Genomic DNA, 15,736 nt, shown 5'->3' on the forward strand with positions numbered 1-15,736 from the left:
AAGACAAGTGGAGTTGGGAGAATTATTCCTCCAAACACTCAGCTCTTTAAGATAAAACAATTTGCAGTCAAGGTCAGTTATGCTAGAATAGCTTGGCTTTTTCTGTTTTTGTTTTAAGCAGTCTGAACAATAGGAGTGCTTAGAGAAGCTGAAAATGCCATTAAGTTTCTAAAACTCTAACATACTAAGACAGTATGAATGCAGAAAGTCTTCCTTGGCAAGCTAGTTACACAACAGTGGTTTATTCCACCACACATTTACAAGGCCTTTCACAGATGGTGTGAACTAAAAACCCTCACCTGCACCCACTAAATTACAGATCTTACAGAACTGTGCACTAAATAACGAGAAGTAAAAATTTCCACTGACATTCATAATTTCTGGAAATCCTGCAAAACTACCCATAACACAGTTAAAGAGACTCACAGGACTCTTGGGTACTAAACATGGACTTTTATTAACTGAAGGCATAAAAGGGTTGCTTAGTAAAATTAATTTTGTACAATTCTTCAACAGGAATACTTAATATTAGAACCTTAAATATGGGCTGTTTTTAATGTGTTAAGCATATTAAAATAATGATTTTGAAAAGTGACATTTACAGTTGGTGAGAAATTGATCTAACTGGGATTACAGGGAAACTAGGAAGTGTTGAGCCCTTATTATGGTCTAGAATTGGTGCTGGGTCTTTTAATTAAATCCTCATCCAAACTCTGCTGGGAAGTATTACTGTTCCCCTTATACAGATTAAGAAAAATGAGGTTTGAGGAAGTTAAATAATCTGCCAAAGTCCACACAACCCAGATCTGTCCCAATTCCAATTTGAAGCAATGACCTTTTTCTTCATTCTTCCTTCAAAGCGGGGGGAGATTATATGTAAAGTTGTCCTAATTTATCGCAAAATATAATACCATCTCTAAATCTTAAAGAAAAAAAAGAAAATTTGAAATACAAATGGCTTGTCATATTCTAAAATTTCTTTTTTCTTTTTTTTTTTTTTTTTTGAGACAGAGTCTTGCTCTGTCACTCAGGCTGGAGTGCAGTGGCGCAATCTTGGCTCACTGCAACCTCCGCCTCCAGGTTCAAGCAATTCTCCTGCCTCAGCTTCCTAAGTAGCTTGGATTACAGATGTGCGCCACCACAACAAGCTAATTTTTCTATTTTTAGTAGAGACGAAGTTTCACCATTTTGGCCAGGCTGGTCTCGAACTCCTGACCTCAAGTGATCCACCCACCTCAGCCTCTCAAAGTGCTGGGATTATGGGCATGAGCCACTGTGCCTGGCATAAAATTTCTATTACCATTAAATTATACTAATTCACAGAAAATTAATAGTCATTTGAAAGCCAAAGCATATTCTTATATTTGAATTTGCCACTTACTATCCATAGGACTCTGACAAATCCAAAAATGCTGCTGGAAATTTGGAGAATGTGCAGTGTGTGTCCTCCTCCTCCTCCATTGCCATCAAAGGACTGGATCTGATGGATATCATTTACATGTTAGAGGCAGTGGAGGAAAGAATGAGGGATGAACAGCACTAGGTGCCACCATCTAACCCAGCTTTATTAAGCCATTTCACAATGCAGCTACCACAAATAGTATTAAGAGACAAGCACATGAGGCAGTTCTCTAGATAGCTACAAACAGCTCACTTCCTGATTTCCAATGGCAGAACCAAGGCCTGCTTTGTTGCTTCTGAACAAAGTTGTTCCCTCTCATCTGGTCGCTGGTTCGGGCAAAGTTCCATTATTCCATCTCCTGGAGCCCAGAGGCCTACTGCTAAGAGTGCAAGAAGGAGCAAGCCGAGAAAGACAGGCGTGTCCCTGCTCCTGAAATAGGCCCCCTGGATCCAGGCTCAGGAGGAAAGTTCTGCCAAATCTTGGTCACTACAGAGCCAAAAATTTTAGGTGTTGTTTTGGTTTTAATTTTATTAAACTGAAAAACTCTATTTTCAATTTTATTTGTTGGTATCCTTGTTTTCCTTGCCACTTGGCTTTCAAATAATAAATTCCAGTTGGGGATTCAAACTGTTTCCCAAGATGGTCTCTAGTTAAAATAAATATGGTCTCTAGTTAAAATAAAACCCTGGAGAGGTCTGGGATAAAAGCAATGTCTCATAACATAAGGGAGTGCAACTTAATTTTGTTGAAAAACCTATAAACACCTTTAGCCATTGCCTACCCTCTCCCCAAGCCACTGTCCAGCAGAGTCAACAAGAATTTATTGAGCGTTGACTATAGAGCATGCACTGTAAAACGTGCTGGCAATAGGCACAGGTGTTCTTTTGTTTCTAAGGACTCAGAATGCCAAATGCATTTCTAGTCCATGTATCTGCAGTACTGAGACCTCCTAGAGTCATCATGTCTCAGACCTAAATTTCAGGAAACTGGAGACAATGCAAAGGAAACAAGCACATTCCTAACAGGAGATCTTGCATCCTGAGGCTAGTTGAGTCCACTCTCCTTGACATACTTACTTGTGTTCTGCTCAATTATTGCTCTTAGCTAACTCCTCTCTCCCTCCATAACAACACCAGTGACATGTAGGCAACTTCCACTCAGCACAGGCCTTTGAGATTTATCTTGTCAAACAGTGCACCCATTACCTTGCTTAGCAGGGAAGAAAATTCACATTTTCTGAGGAGCTGAGCTTCTTTATCAATACTGTTTCTTTAATATTATTTCAACAATAAGTAGATTGTATGGGTTCGGTACTGTGTAAAATATTTAACATGCATTATCTCACTTAGTCTCCACAAAAACCTGAATTAGGAACCACTGTTGGATCTGTCTGTTTTTGAGACAGGGTCTCACTGTCCCTCAGGCTGGAATGTAGTGGTGCGATCACAGCTCACTGCAGCCTCGAACTACCCAGGCTCAGGTGATCCTCCTACATCAGCCTCCCAAGTAGGTGGGACTACAGAGGCACACCAACATGCTGGGCTAAGTTTTTATTTTTTGTATATTGTTTTGCCATGTTGTCCAGGCTGGTCTCAAACTCCTGGGTTTAAGTGATCTACCTGCCTCAGCCTTCCAAAGTACTGTGATTACAAGCATAAGCCACCATACCTGGCCAAGTCTGTTTTACAAAGATTTCTAAGCTGGTAAGTAACAGCTCTGGAACTCAAACCCTAGTGATTTTATTCCAAGGGCTCTTTCCCACCTCTGCATGCTGACTGCAAGCTATTACGTGTGGTTATGGCCAGCATCTGATCTTCAGTAGAAAGATTGTGTGTTTTGGGGTTTAGACAGATTTGGTTTCAACTCCTAGCTCTGTCATGTACCTGTGGCTTTGGCACTTCACTCTCTGTGCCTAAATATTAGGATCTATGAAATGGGCACAATACCTGCCTACAAAGGTCCCTGTCAGGATTGAATGACAAAAATATCCACAACGGTACAGGTAGTTCTTGCTACATGTTAGATGCTCAGCAGATATACTAGTTTTCCACTTTCTCTTGATAGAGAGTATTAGGTTGTTAACACTTATTTTTGATGGGAAAAAAGGGCACAAATCCTTTGGGAGGCCAAGGCAGGTGGATCACGAGGTCAAGAGATCGAGACGATCTTGGTCAACATGGTGAAACCCCGTCTCTACTCAAAATACAAAAATTGGCATGGTGGTGCGTGCCTGTAATCCCAGTTACTCCGGAGGCTGAGGCAGGAGAATTGCCTGAACCCAGGAGGGGGAAGTTGTGGTGAGCCGAGATCGCGCCATTGCACTCCAGCCTTTGTAACAAGAGCGAAACTCCATCTCAAAAATAAATAAATTTTTAAAAAGGGCACAAATCTTGAATGCTCAGTATATGGAAGTAGTTCCAAATCCTTAAAGTAGTGTTTTTATTTTTAGAGGTAAACGAAGGAAAGAGAAAAGAAATGGTTATTACTTATGCTGGGCCTCAAAAGATAATTCCCCAAAATGAAGGCCTCAGACGCAAAAAACTCTCTCTGCTCTTCTCTCTCTGGCCCTTTCTTGTCCTCCAAGGCTAGCCATAGAATCTAGAATCCCTCTTCCCCAAGGTGAGTCATAGAAACCAGAACCGCTCTTCCCCAAAGCCAGCCATAAAACCTAAAATTATTACTCTAACCCTGCCCATAAAGAGATGATCTGACCTACTTGTTTGATTGTAGGTCATCGGATCCCATTCCTGAGAGGCCCTGCCTCATACCCAGAAAGAAGGATTGTGCATAGAGAGGTCAACAACAATCCAAAACACACAAGCCTTGCTGGGTTTCCTCACCCACTCCATTAGCATCAGATCACACCCCTTTGTCCAACTATATTTATCCACAGCTGTCCCTATTTTGTTGAACCTCAGCATGAAAAGGGACAGTTTCCTATCTTTGGTCTGCCTTCTGAAGGCTCTTGTGTCATGTTACACAAGTGATTCAATGTGTGTATGCCTTTTCTCTAATTAATCTGCTGATTGTTGGCTCATTATCAGTGAACCTTCAGAGGGGCGAAGAGGAGGTTTTCCTTTGCCTCTACGCTTGTAATAATGAAACCATATTTTAAATCTTGTGCCTCTCTCCTGACACCCAATGTGGCAGGTCAATCTTTCCTAACATCTGACCCAAGCCGTCTTGCCAGGCTCTCTGATTCCCTGTCCACATTCTACTCCCACGTGGCCTTCTGTAAATGTTTGTACCCCAACTGACAAAGTGCTAATTGGATTAACAATTCGATGTGAATAGGGTTAACATACCTGCATTTTAAAGAGCCGTTTTACGGAGACACTCCTTCCCACTTTCCCCACTTTCGTTTATACCTAGTAAGTAGTGGGGCCATTTGTTGCTCTTAAACCTAGCAGGGAAGAAAGCAATTATGCTAGTAGTTGTTCAGAAAGTGGGGTGAGTACAGATCTCAGTGGCCCTGTGATGGGGGATGGAGCCTAGAGCAGGGATAGGGACACTTGCTTTGTAGACTATAGTATTTTGCCAAATAAATCATTGTAAGTTTTAAGACACCTTGAGTACAGAAAGAAAAGTTAGGTACCGAAAGAGGAACTGTAGCCCCTAAAATGGACTAAATGAGATATATAAATATAGTTGTCCCTTAGCATCTGTAGGGGATTGGTTCCTCCGCAGCACAGTGATCTCCTTCAGACACTCAAATCCAAAGGTACTCAAATCCCTGATGGAAATGGCATAGTGTTTGCATATAACCTATACATACCACCTCTTGTATACCCCAAATCATCTCTAGATGCTTATAATACCCAGTACAATGTAAATACTATGTAGTTATTTTACCATATTGTTTAGGGAATAATGACACGGGGAAAAAAGTGTTCAGTACCGATGCAATTAAAAATTTTTTTTCAACCTGTGGTTAGTTGAATCCATGGATGCAGAACCCACAGACGCAGAACCCAGAATGCGGCAGGCTGACCACATCATGCCGCAAGAGGAAACAAGCATTCTTTATGAAAGAATTTAAAAGCCAGTTACCTAGAATATTAAGGGCAGTTAAAAAAAATAACACAATGTGGTTGGTAAACTGAAGTAACTATTCATTCTTTCAGGGCCACAGAATTAATGTCCTAAGTAAAAAGTACATTTAAAAAGGTTAACCACTTAATATATATTTTAATGATTCTCAATTTCAACAAATTTCTTCTTCATTCTAATTATGAAGCTTTTATTAGTTCTTTCTGGAAGGAACTGGTTTTGATTTGGAATGCTTCTGATAAAAATGGTTGAAAGCCATATGAAATGTTTTTGTTTTAATACATTTAGAAAGATAAAGTTGCTTACTTTTTGGCAAAAATAATTTGTAGCATGCATAAGATTGTATTCATTATTACAAAACATTCAAGCCAGTATCTTGACTCAAATCTCAGAATGACTGAGGAGAGCTAATGACCTTCCAAAGACACTGAGCAAGATAAACACAAACTTCTGAAATGCTTTGCTAACCCTATTCTCTCAATATTCTTTCTGTTATTATCACTCAAACTGTTAATATTCAGCTGAGTCACACAGTTGGAATTTAGACCTTGATAACTGAACTCTAACATGGTAAAAAGCAGCAGATCATTTCATTGGACCTCATGTCATCATCACAAATACCTGTGTACACTGTCCTTCCAGGACACTCTGACATTTGCCGAGTCAGCTGTTTTTCAATGGAGCCGGTGAACATGAAAACATCTGCAAATGAGCCTTAATGAGCCGCACAGATATGTCATGGCAAGAAATCGTCCACCAACAAATTAAAAATAGGCCCTTCTTTTTACATTTTCTTTTCCTTTTTTTTTTTGAGATGAAGTTTTGCTCTTGTTACCCAGGCTGGAGTGCAATGGCGCGATCTCGGCTCACCGCAACTTCCCCCTCCTGGGTTCAGGCAATTCTCCTGCCTCAGCCTCCTGAGTAGCTGGGATTACAGGCACCCGCAACCATGCCCAGCTAATTTTTTTCATTTTTAGTAGAGACGGGGTTTCACCATGTTGACCAGGATAGTCTCAATCTCTTGACCTCGTGATCCACCCACTTCGGCCTCCCAAAGTGCTGGAATTACAGGCGTGAGCCATCGCGCCCAGCTTACATTTTCTTTTTCTTTTGAGACAGGGTCTTGCTCTGTCACCCAGGCTTGAGTGCAATGGTATGATCGATCACAGCTCACCCTGTAAACTCCTGGGCTCAAGTGATCCTCCTGTCTCAGCCTCCCAAGAAGTTGGAATAGGGTGCATACCACCCTATGTGGCTAGTTTTTAAACATTGTTTTGTAGAGTTGAAGTCTCACTATGTGGCCCAGGCTGGTCTCGAATATCTGGGCTCAAGTGGTCTTCCTACCTCAGTTCTCTAAATGTTGGAATTACAAGCATGAGCCATTGCACCAGGCCTACTTTTATTTTTCAATAGCAGAACAGTTAAGTATCTGGGATGACTAACCAGATGACGGTGAAGAAATCTTTTCCTCAGTGGGATAAACAGAAAGATAAGGTTTCACCATCAGAATGTGCAGTCAGTTGGAACAATTAAACTAGGACACATCCAAAAGGCAGGAATTTTCTTGCCTTTGGTCAAAACACTATGATTATGAAACTAAAGTGGTAAAAATCACAACGTTTCAACAACAGTATAGCTAAACACAGGGAACCAAAATTACAAAGGCATCTTTTTATACTGTAATTTCAAAAGTAAGTTCACTTTATCTAAAAGAGGTATTTTTGAGGAATGTACAAACTACAGTTTAAAAAAGGAATTGTTTCACTGCTTTATAGTACAGTTTTACAGATGCTTTATCATCTCTGCTGATTTATCTTTAACTCAAAGTGATTTACAACTTTTTTTGCTGCATGTTTTTCTATACCTCAGCTTTTATGTCACATAGCTCATGATTTCTAAGTACAAATGCACAAGGTTGGACAGCCATGGATCTCTAAGAAGTCAAGAATTCCTTTGCTCTGTGGATAATTATTCCCTAACATTTCTGCTGGTAAGTCTTGACTGTTCCTTATTTCTATAATGAAAGCGGTAGTGACTACTTTGGATTCCTTTGTCTTTGAATTCTGCCATTCTTCTTCTCCACCAATATGTTGACTGTCTTTTAGTGATGATTAGGAAAGCTGGCTGAAGGGAATATCTATCTACTCTCATGCACAGATGAGGAGTATGTCAGACTTAATTCTCCCATCTCCCTGGAGATGAAGTGATGACACAGCTCACTGCTTCTCCTTGCTTCGAGGCTATGCATGCTTGTGAGTGGTCTCCTTAGGTAGATCTTCCCATTTCAGAGCTGGCCTTGTGGCTGACCATCCACACTCACTCCGCTCATATCACAGGTTCACCCCCTTGCTGTCTTCCTACAGAACCTTGCCCAGCTGGCCCCACCTTGTGCTCTCCGCATCTACCGCCTGTTATTTGGTGCTGGAAAAATCCAACCATTGTGAACATTGGACAATGTTCTAAGTTTAAAGTTTCTAGTTCAAAACTGATTCCACAGTCTATTTACTTGTCCCTAAGAGACTCTCTTCTGTCCCTCACTGAGGTGGCCCACGTTCCCCCTGCTCTTCTGAGGCACTCTCCCTCTGCCCCACCTCTGCCCTTTCCCCAGGGCTATCTCTGTCTTGCCAATGATTTTTGACATTATCTTCATGGAAAAAAGAGAGGCTATCATGTGGGAACTCGTTTACTATCCCTTCTATTTCTAAACTCTCTTTTTATCTTTGATTATGTCACATAAGTAAATTTATAAAAACCTTTTCTGTGGTGGGGGCAAGGAAGAGAAGTACTATCACTCTAAATATACAATACTCAAGTCCTGACAAAAAGGTGCATCTGAAAATAAGGAAGTCAAGTATTCCCAACCCTGCTCTGGACACTACCTTTCCTTCCATGCCCCTCGTGCCTTGGGGATTCTGCCCCATTGGTGAGCTCCCCCAGCTCTCAGGGAGGCTGGCCTGTGTGACCATCCTATCTCAACGGAGCTGCTCAGCCCCATGCAATCACTTGCTGTTTTCTTTTTCTGCTTCTGTCTCCTCCCTAAAATGTAAGCTCCAAAAGAGCAGGGGCTTGTTTTGTTACTGCCAGGGCCTCAGTCTCCAGATCGGCAGCTGGCAGTTGTGCAACATATTTTTTTACTGAAGGAGCAAACTATTAATTCTCAACCATATTAACGTGCCTTCCTTCAGCTGTGCTACTGCTGAACACAAAAACAGAAAAACAACAGCAACAAGAAAGAGTCGTTAGGCCCTATCTCCTTCCTTTTCTTCCTGAGACAATCTATGGCAGATGTGTAGATATACACTGCCTCTACTCATCCCTTTCTACTCTTCCTGAAGTTCTATTTTGAAGTTAAAATGCCCCTCAGAAGTCAGACTGAATGCTTAATCTACTGTCTCAAGTCCTCCACCAGTTCTTGGTATTAACACCTCCAGTCTATAGATATGGAGATATGGAGAAAACATTCCTTGCAAGGTCACAAAGCAGGTATTGAGAGGTGGCTTTTAACCAGGTCTGTCTGGCACCAAAGCTCCCTCGATTCCAACACACTGAGCCTAACAAGTTGTTTGTCAATTTATCTCTTCTAGTGGCTGGTGAGTGCCACATAATCCATCTCAATGCTGAGAAAACAAAGACCTTTTTGAACAACTTTTTTCCAGTCACAGTGCAACTGTTAGCAGAGAAAGAACATGTCCTTCTTCTAAGAGAAATCTACAGCAAGGTTACTGGAGAAATAGTTAATGAAGTCACACACGGCAATTTGCAATGCCCTATAGCACCGTAACTACCGCCTTCTTTTAACAGAGCTGCTGGTGACCAAATCAGGCTTACACCAGAATCTGACTTTTTGAAGCAACAATTACATAATACATTTAATGACACTTTTAAGCAGTGAGAAGGTGATTTTTTTGATGAGCAAAAAAGAAGAAAGAAATTACTAAGGTCTTTTAAAATTTTAAAAATAACATACATTTCTTAGATACTTCTTAATCTTATACCACCTTCTTCTAAAACTGATGACACCTAAGAACATTAGGACTGAAAGAAAAGTCTAAAATGCTAAAAGAATTTCTAAATTCCTCATGTGGCAAGTCCTGCTCCCTTAGTAAACTCTATAATACATCAGTGCTGTGGTGTAATGATTTGGATCTGAGGAATTTTCTTTTCGCAGGAGGCTGGAGGAGGAGTTCCTCAGCGAAAACAAGACACACTGCATTATGTGTATGACAGAGAGTAGACGTCTGGCTTTGACTGATTATGCTGCTAGAATAATCCTTAATCCTTCCTGGCCATAGTTTCCTCTCTTTAGCAAGAGGGGATTAGATTACATCAGTGTTTCTCAAAGTAGGGTTTGCAGAACCTCAGAGAGGGTGCCAAATACTCTCTTCACACTCCTATTGAGATGTCATTTGCCTTGTGTCAACATTTGCACTTGACATTGGTGCCGATGGGGTAAACCTTCTCTAGCAACTTAGCCGAGTAGGGTGGTGCCCACAAACTGTTCAAGCATTCATATTCTTCACTGCGGCACTCTCCTGGTGGAACAACAAAAAAGCAGTACAAAATTTTAGTTTTGTAAAATTTGATCCTTGAGTGCATGCCTTTTTAATATTCTGATGAAATGGTTCACACTCAGACTACACGTCTGCTGCAGATGGAAGTGGGAGTATTGCCCTGAGGACAAGCACTCGATTCCTGCTTTTGTCATGGAATACCATTTTTACTTGAAAAAACATCTGACAGACATACATTGAAATATGTTGAATGAACATATTAAGGTTTGGCTGTCTGGCAGACATTTTCTCAAAAGTGAATGAATGGAGCTTGGCATTACAACAAATAACTTCTAACAGTATTTGCTGCCAATGATAAAAGTCATTTTCTTTCAAGTGGCAATTGGAATTTTGGAAAATTTGAATTTATCACTAGCAGCTTGAAGCGTCCCAGTAGTTACTTTTCAGATAAAACTGGTGTTTACGTTAATGAGTGATTTTTAAAATATTATACAATGAAGTATATGGAAAACTCACTGAACTAGTGTTTTCTAAATGACAAGCTTAGTTTAATATTACATGCATGGATAAAAGAATCACTCAAATATGAGACCCAAAATATAATAGAATACAAAAGTACATGGACACAGTTTCAAGTTTTACATTATAATTTCCATCTGACAAGTTTTGGTGTAGTATCAAAGAAAAATATCCATGATTATCTGAAAAGGCCACAACAATATTCCCTTCCTTTCTGACTACTGGAAAGCTGGCTTTTAATATTTCAACATACCTAATATCACAACAGACTGAATGCAGGACTAGATATGAGACTCAGACTGTCTTCAGTGAAGCCAGACTTTAAAGATATTTGCAGAAAATGTAAATCCATGACAGTCTTTTCATTATTTGTTTTTTGCTTTGGCAAAATATTTAGGTTGGTGCAAAAGTAACTGCAGTTTTTGTCATTACTTTTACAGTATAGTCAATTTTATTAAACGAGGTTATTTATGTTAAGTTGTAATGAGCTTACTGTTATTTCAAAATCAATCTATAAATACACATTTTTCTGCTTATAACCACTAAGTGTGGTAAATATTGACAGCTACAACCCATATAAGCAAATGCAGAGTTTTTGAGAGTGTAAAGGGTCCTGAAACTATTAAGTCTGAGAACTACTGAATTAGATGAAATCTCTAACTTCCTATCTCTTCTGAGATTCTGTGTGTGTGTGTGTGTGTGTGTGTGTGTGTGTGTGACGCGCACGTCTGAGTGAGTGGGCAGGTGTGTGTGAATGAGAATGGAAAATCAAGTCTGGAAATGTTTTAGTTTTTTTTGTTAGGGTTTTATTCCCTTCACCTTTGCTTCCTTGAGAATATAACACGGCAGATCAATAGGAGAAAGTTTTGATGATAAAGTATTAAAAGGTATTTCATCCTAACACAAATATTAATTATAATTAAAATATCACTAGCTGTCAATGTTAGAATATAAACAGATCAAATGCCTGACAAAAATCTCATATCATGTGTCAGAAATTTATTTTACTTGAGTTTATATTTATGGAATATCTCATAAGTTATATTCAAATAATGGCATTTACATTTTCCCCCCAATTTTAAGAAATATCATCACAAGATACTCTTGGTAGAATACAATCTTTTTTAAAAAACAGAGCGGTGTTTTAAAAAGATTTTTTCTTTTTCTTTTTTTTTTTTTTTGAGACGGAGTTTCCCTCTTGTTCCCCCGGCTGTAGTGCAATGGCACAATCTCTCTCTGCCTCCTGAGTTCAAGCAATTCTCCTACCTCAAACTCCAAGTAGCTGGGATTACAGATGCCCACCACCATGCCCAGCTAATTTTTTGTATTTTTAGTAGAGACGGAGTTTCACCATATTGTCCAGGCTGGTCTCGAACCCCTGACCTCAGGTGATTCACCTCCCTTGGCCTCCCAAAGTGCTGGGTTACAGGGATGAGCCATCACAACCGGCCTAAAGGATTTTTTTTTTTTTAAGAAAAAGTATTCGAAATCATTTAAAATTATTTTATCCAAATAAAAGTAATCATAAATTGCTCTTTCTAATTAATACAAGTTAGATGCTGGAATTCTATAAATGTTTTTAGAATTTTGATGCCCATTAATTTAAAGATAAGAACAATATGTTTACTCTATGAAAAGCATTACTAGATTTATGAATTTCTATTCCTATTGCTATTAGACTTTTAAAAACAAAAAATACCTATACTTTATTTTTGTCTTGCATAACATCCTAAGTACCCCTGTCAAACTACTTTGCTTTTATCCCTGCTCTACCCATCACACTAACCATCTGCATAAATAAAGATGCAAGCATCTGCTACATTGCAAATGGTCTCAGGGGCAGATGTTTCCATCCTTGTGTTTATGTCACTGGGGCTGGATACATTATTTGAACAGATGTACACAATCTGAAAGTGTTGTGTCCCACAGTGAAATGTCTCCAACTGCTTTCTATCAAAGTACATAAATGCTATTTGCACCTGCATTTATGTTAATGATCTAAAGGCAGCAGGGGTTCTGACAGAGTGAGATGTGATGCTATGAAATATATTTACATGGTTAATTGGAATTTCTGAGAGACTCTGCTGCCAAACGACCACACTGACACTGATACATAACCAAGTAAATTATCTGATTACGAGCCTGCTTTTTAAGCAGTAGAAATACAGCTATTTCAGCCAGGCCCAGTGGCTCATGCCTGTAATTCTAGCACTTTGGAAGATGGAGGTGGGCAGATCACCTGAGGTCAGGAGTTCGAGACCAGCCTGGCTAACATGGTGAAACCCCATTTCTACTAAAAATACAAAAAATTAGCTAGGCATGTGGTGCATGCCTGTAATCCCAGAAACTTGGGAGACTGAAGCCGGAGAGTCGCTTCAACCCAGGAGGCAGAGGTTGCAGTCTGAGATCCCGTCATTGCACTCCAGCTGTGCCCGGCCCATAATACAGCTATTTCAACAACAAAAATATTATTATCTGAATTTACTAATATTTTAAACTCTAATATTTTATTCCAACTTCCATATATGGCTGGCCTGCTTTATAGTTTTAGGATACCCAGGTCATTTCCATTTACTCTAAAAGGGTATTTCTACAGGCATGTGTGTTTTCCATTTGTTCTTCTGTCAACGGTATAACATACTAATGATGCACAATGGTATTTTGCAGAAGTTATTACATCGGAAAGTTCCAATTTCCAACATTAAGGAGTTAACCAAAACCAGCTTGCAAATGTCAATCTGTACTTGGTCTGCAGTATAAAATGGTACCAAAAGTCCAAGAACAGCATTTACACCACTTGTTAAGATCAAAATGTTTCCATATGAATTTCACATATTTGGAAACATAATATTTTCATAATACATGGGGAATGATTTTTCCCCCAATAATGAGGTCACAAAGCAATGTTAACCACTAAATGCAAAGCATTACAGAGGTACCCCTTGCTACTGTGTGTTAAATGTGAGGGCTGGAGAGTCACAGATCTTACAACAGCAGTTTTCTTTGTAGCTTTACTGAGCTAAGAATTTATGGTTACTTTCAAATAATATATTACTTTATTAACATGAAGTTTATAATATCAACAATGCACAAAGTCGTTTTATCGGAGAAAAATATCATAAAGCAAGCTTCTATTCTGCAAGTTATCTGAGTCTTCTACTGTGCTTTAAAAGTTTTTATAAGGCACATTCATATATAGTTGATTCTCATTATTTGCAGAGTCTGTATTTGTGAATTTGCCTACTTGCTAAAATTTAATTTTAACCCCAAAATCAATACTTGTGCTTCCGTGGTCATTCGTGGACATGTGTAGAGAAAGAAAAAATTTCAGCTACTTGACACACAAATTCGCAGCTGAGGCAGGACACAGAGACCTCCTGCTTCATTCAACTCCCATAAGGTAAATGCACACCCTTTTTTACATTTCAAAAGCGGCCACTTCTTGTTTTTTTTTTTTTTTTGCTTTTTTGTGTGCTTTTCCTTGGTGATTTGACTGTTTACTTATGATTTCCAGCATAGTGCTGAGGGCTGTCTAGTGCTCCTACACTCAAGAAACCGTGATGTGCTTTATGGAGAAAACACTTGTGTTAGAGAAGCTTTGTTAAGAGGCATGCATTCTAGTGCTGTGTCTCTGGGTTCAATGTTAAAAAATTAACCTGTCTATTAAATAAAGTATCTTTTAACAGAAACACACTTATAACAAGGTTATGTATCAGTTGTTGACACAGTGTTGTGACTAGAGGCTCACAAGAACCTAACCTTGTATATCCCCTAGGAACAAATGGCTCAGTATCTGCTAACTCAGAATTCCTAATAACCTTATAGAATATAAGTACCACAAATAATGAGAATCAACCATACCTGTTGCATTTGATTGTTATAGGACAAGAATTACTATCCCCACTGGAAAGACAAAGGGACTGAGGTTTACGAATTTGGCCAAGATCACAGAGCCTAAAAAGCAGCAAGAAAATGAGCAGAGCTCAGCTTCCCAGCTCAGTGTTCTTTCACTAGATGGAGAGGAAAAGGGAGAGATGGGCAAGGAGGAGAAGAAAAAATAGAAAGAGAGCTTAAGAAAATGGCTTCATACCATGTTCGAAAGAGTGAAACTACAATCAGATAAAAAGAATAAACTACTTTCAGGTTAAATCCCCAAAAAAGGAAATCCCTGCTTGGATAGGCAACCCAGTGTTATTAATTACAACAGCTGCAAGAGAGAAGAGCTTATCTGGGTTTTACTTTCCCCCCTTTGCTTCTTTTGCTCACTGTCTACAATAAATATTTGTTAAATGAACATTTGCTTTCATCAACCTTAGAATTCAATCCACTTTGGTGTTTCATTAAAAAAAAAAAAAGATTACAACATTTTCACAGCATCAGATGTGATTTCTAAAAAATGTTTGAGAGTTTAAAGCATTTTGTACATAACTTAATATACTTTTGAGAGCCTACTACATGTCAGGGTTCTTTAAACTGCTAAAGACAGAAAATTCATCAATAACTTTATAAAAGACCTAACTGATGCTAAGTCCAAAATAAGTAAGATCTTTTCCCCAAACTTTAAGAAAGATGAATATTAACTAACTCCTCTCTAAGTGTTCTCCCCTTAAGTTCTAATAACCTACATTCACAAACACCAAAATGTTATCCTGTAAGATATAAGTATATACTTTTATGTCAGCAAGATATAAAATATATTTTTAGATAGTATCATAACTATTTTTTACTGAATCAGAAAATCTAGCTTTTTAGAAAAGATTCAAATATGAATTCACATGATAGTAATGGCTGTGGCTGTGCAGTCAAATCATGTGGGTCCAGAGGGGGTCGTCTGTGTGTCTTGGCCTCAAAGCATTTGCACTCTCTCCACCCCCACTTCTTACTTTCATGAAATAGAAATAGCACTCACAATCTGAAAACTACCTTTAAATAATACAAACGTTATGACAGAGTTGAGAAAAGTGGATGAAGACCTGCATAAGACTTGCCTAGGAAATGGCAAACTTAACTGTAAGGCTGACAAGTGACTAAAAATTGACAGACTCCAGTAAAACAGATTCTCACTTGACTTAAATGGAGACTCCTTCCTGACCAATGAACAATGGGACTTGCTTTAGCCAACTGTGTAGGAACTTAAAATTCATCCTGACTACCCAACGTACAAACTTCAATGGTCAACTGGCATAGTCACAGTGAACTACTTCTTCTTAGCACATAAAACACATACATTGTCCCTGTCAAAGAATCATTTGAC

At 39.0% G+C, this 15,736-nt stretch overlaps 1 protein-coding gene across 42 annotated transcripts in view; it reads right to left on the reverse strand.

The window, feature by feature from the left end:
- The window catches only part of ZNF438 (zinc finger protein 438), a 168,566-nt gene that overhangs the window by 11,102 nt on the left and 141,728 nt on the right, over window positions 1-15,736 (reverse strand). For 4 of the 42 annotated variants that reach the window (XM_078329770.1, XM_078329772.1, XM_054258604.2 and 1 more), the window contains 2 exons: window positions 4,708-4,805; window positions 1,382-1,480 (listed from right to left, as the gene is read on the reverse strand). The exons of 29 other annotated variants lie outside the window; for them this stretch is intronic. In XM_078329770.1, coding sequence (XP_078185896.1) covers window positions 1,382-1,388 — 7 coding nt within the window. In that variant the 5' untranslated portion in view covers window positions 1,389-1,480; window positions 4,708-4,805. Of the gene's footprint in view, window positions 1-1,381; window positions 1,481-4,707; window positions 4,806-9,809; window positions 9,985-14,343; window positions 15,720-15,736 lie in introns of those variants that run through there. 9 more of the 42 variants (XM_078329771.1, XM_078329773.1, XM_078329775.1 and 6 more) reach the window with 4 other exon arrangements.

The sequence above is a fragment of the Callithrix jacchus genome, chromosome 7 (genome assembly GCF_049354715.1).
Source record: "Callithrix jacchus isolate 240 chromosome 7, calJac240_pri, whole genome shotgun sequence".
Lineage (NCBI taxonomy): Eukaryota > Metazoa > Chordata > Mammalia > Primates > Cebidae > Callithrix > Callithrix jacchus.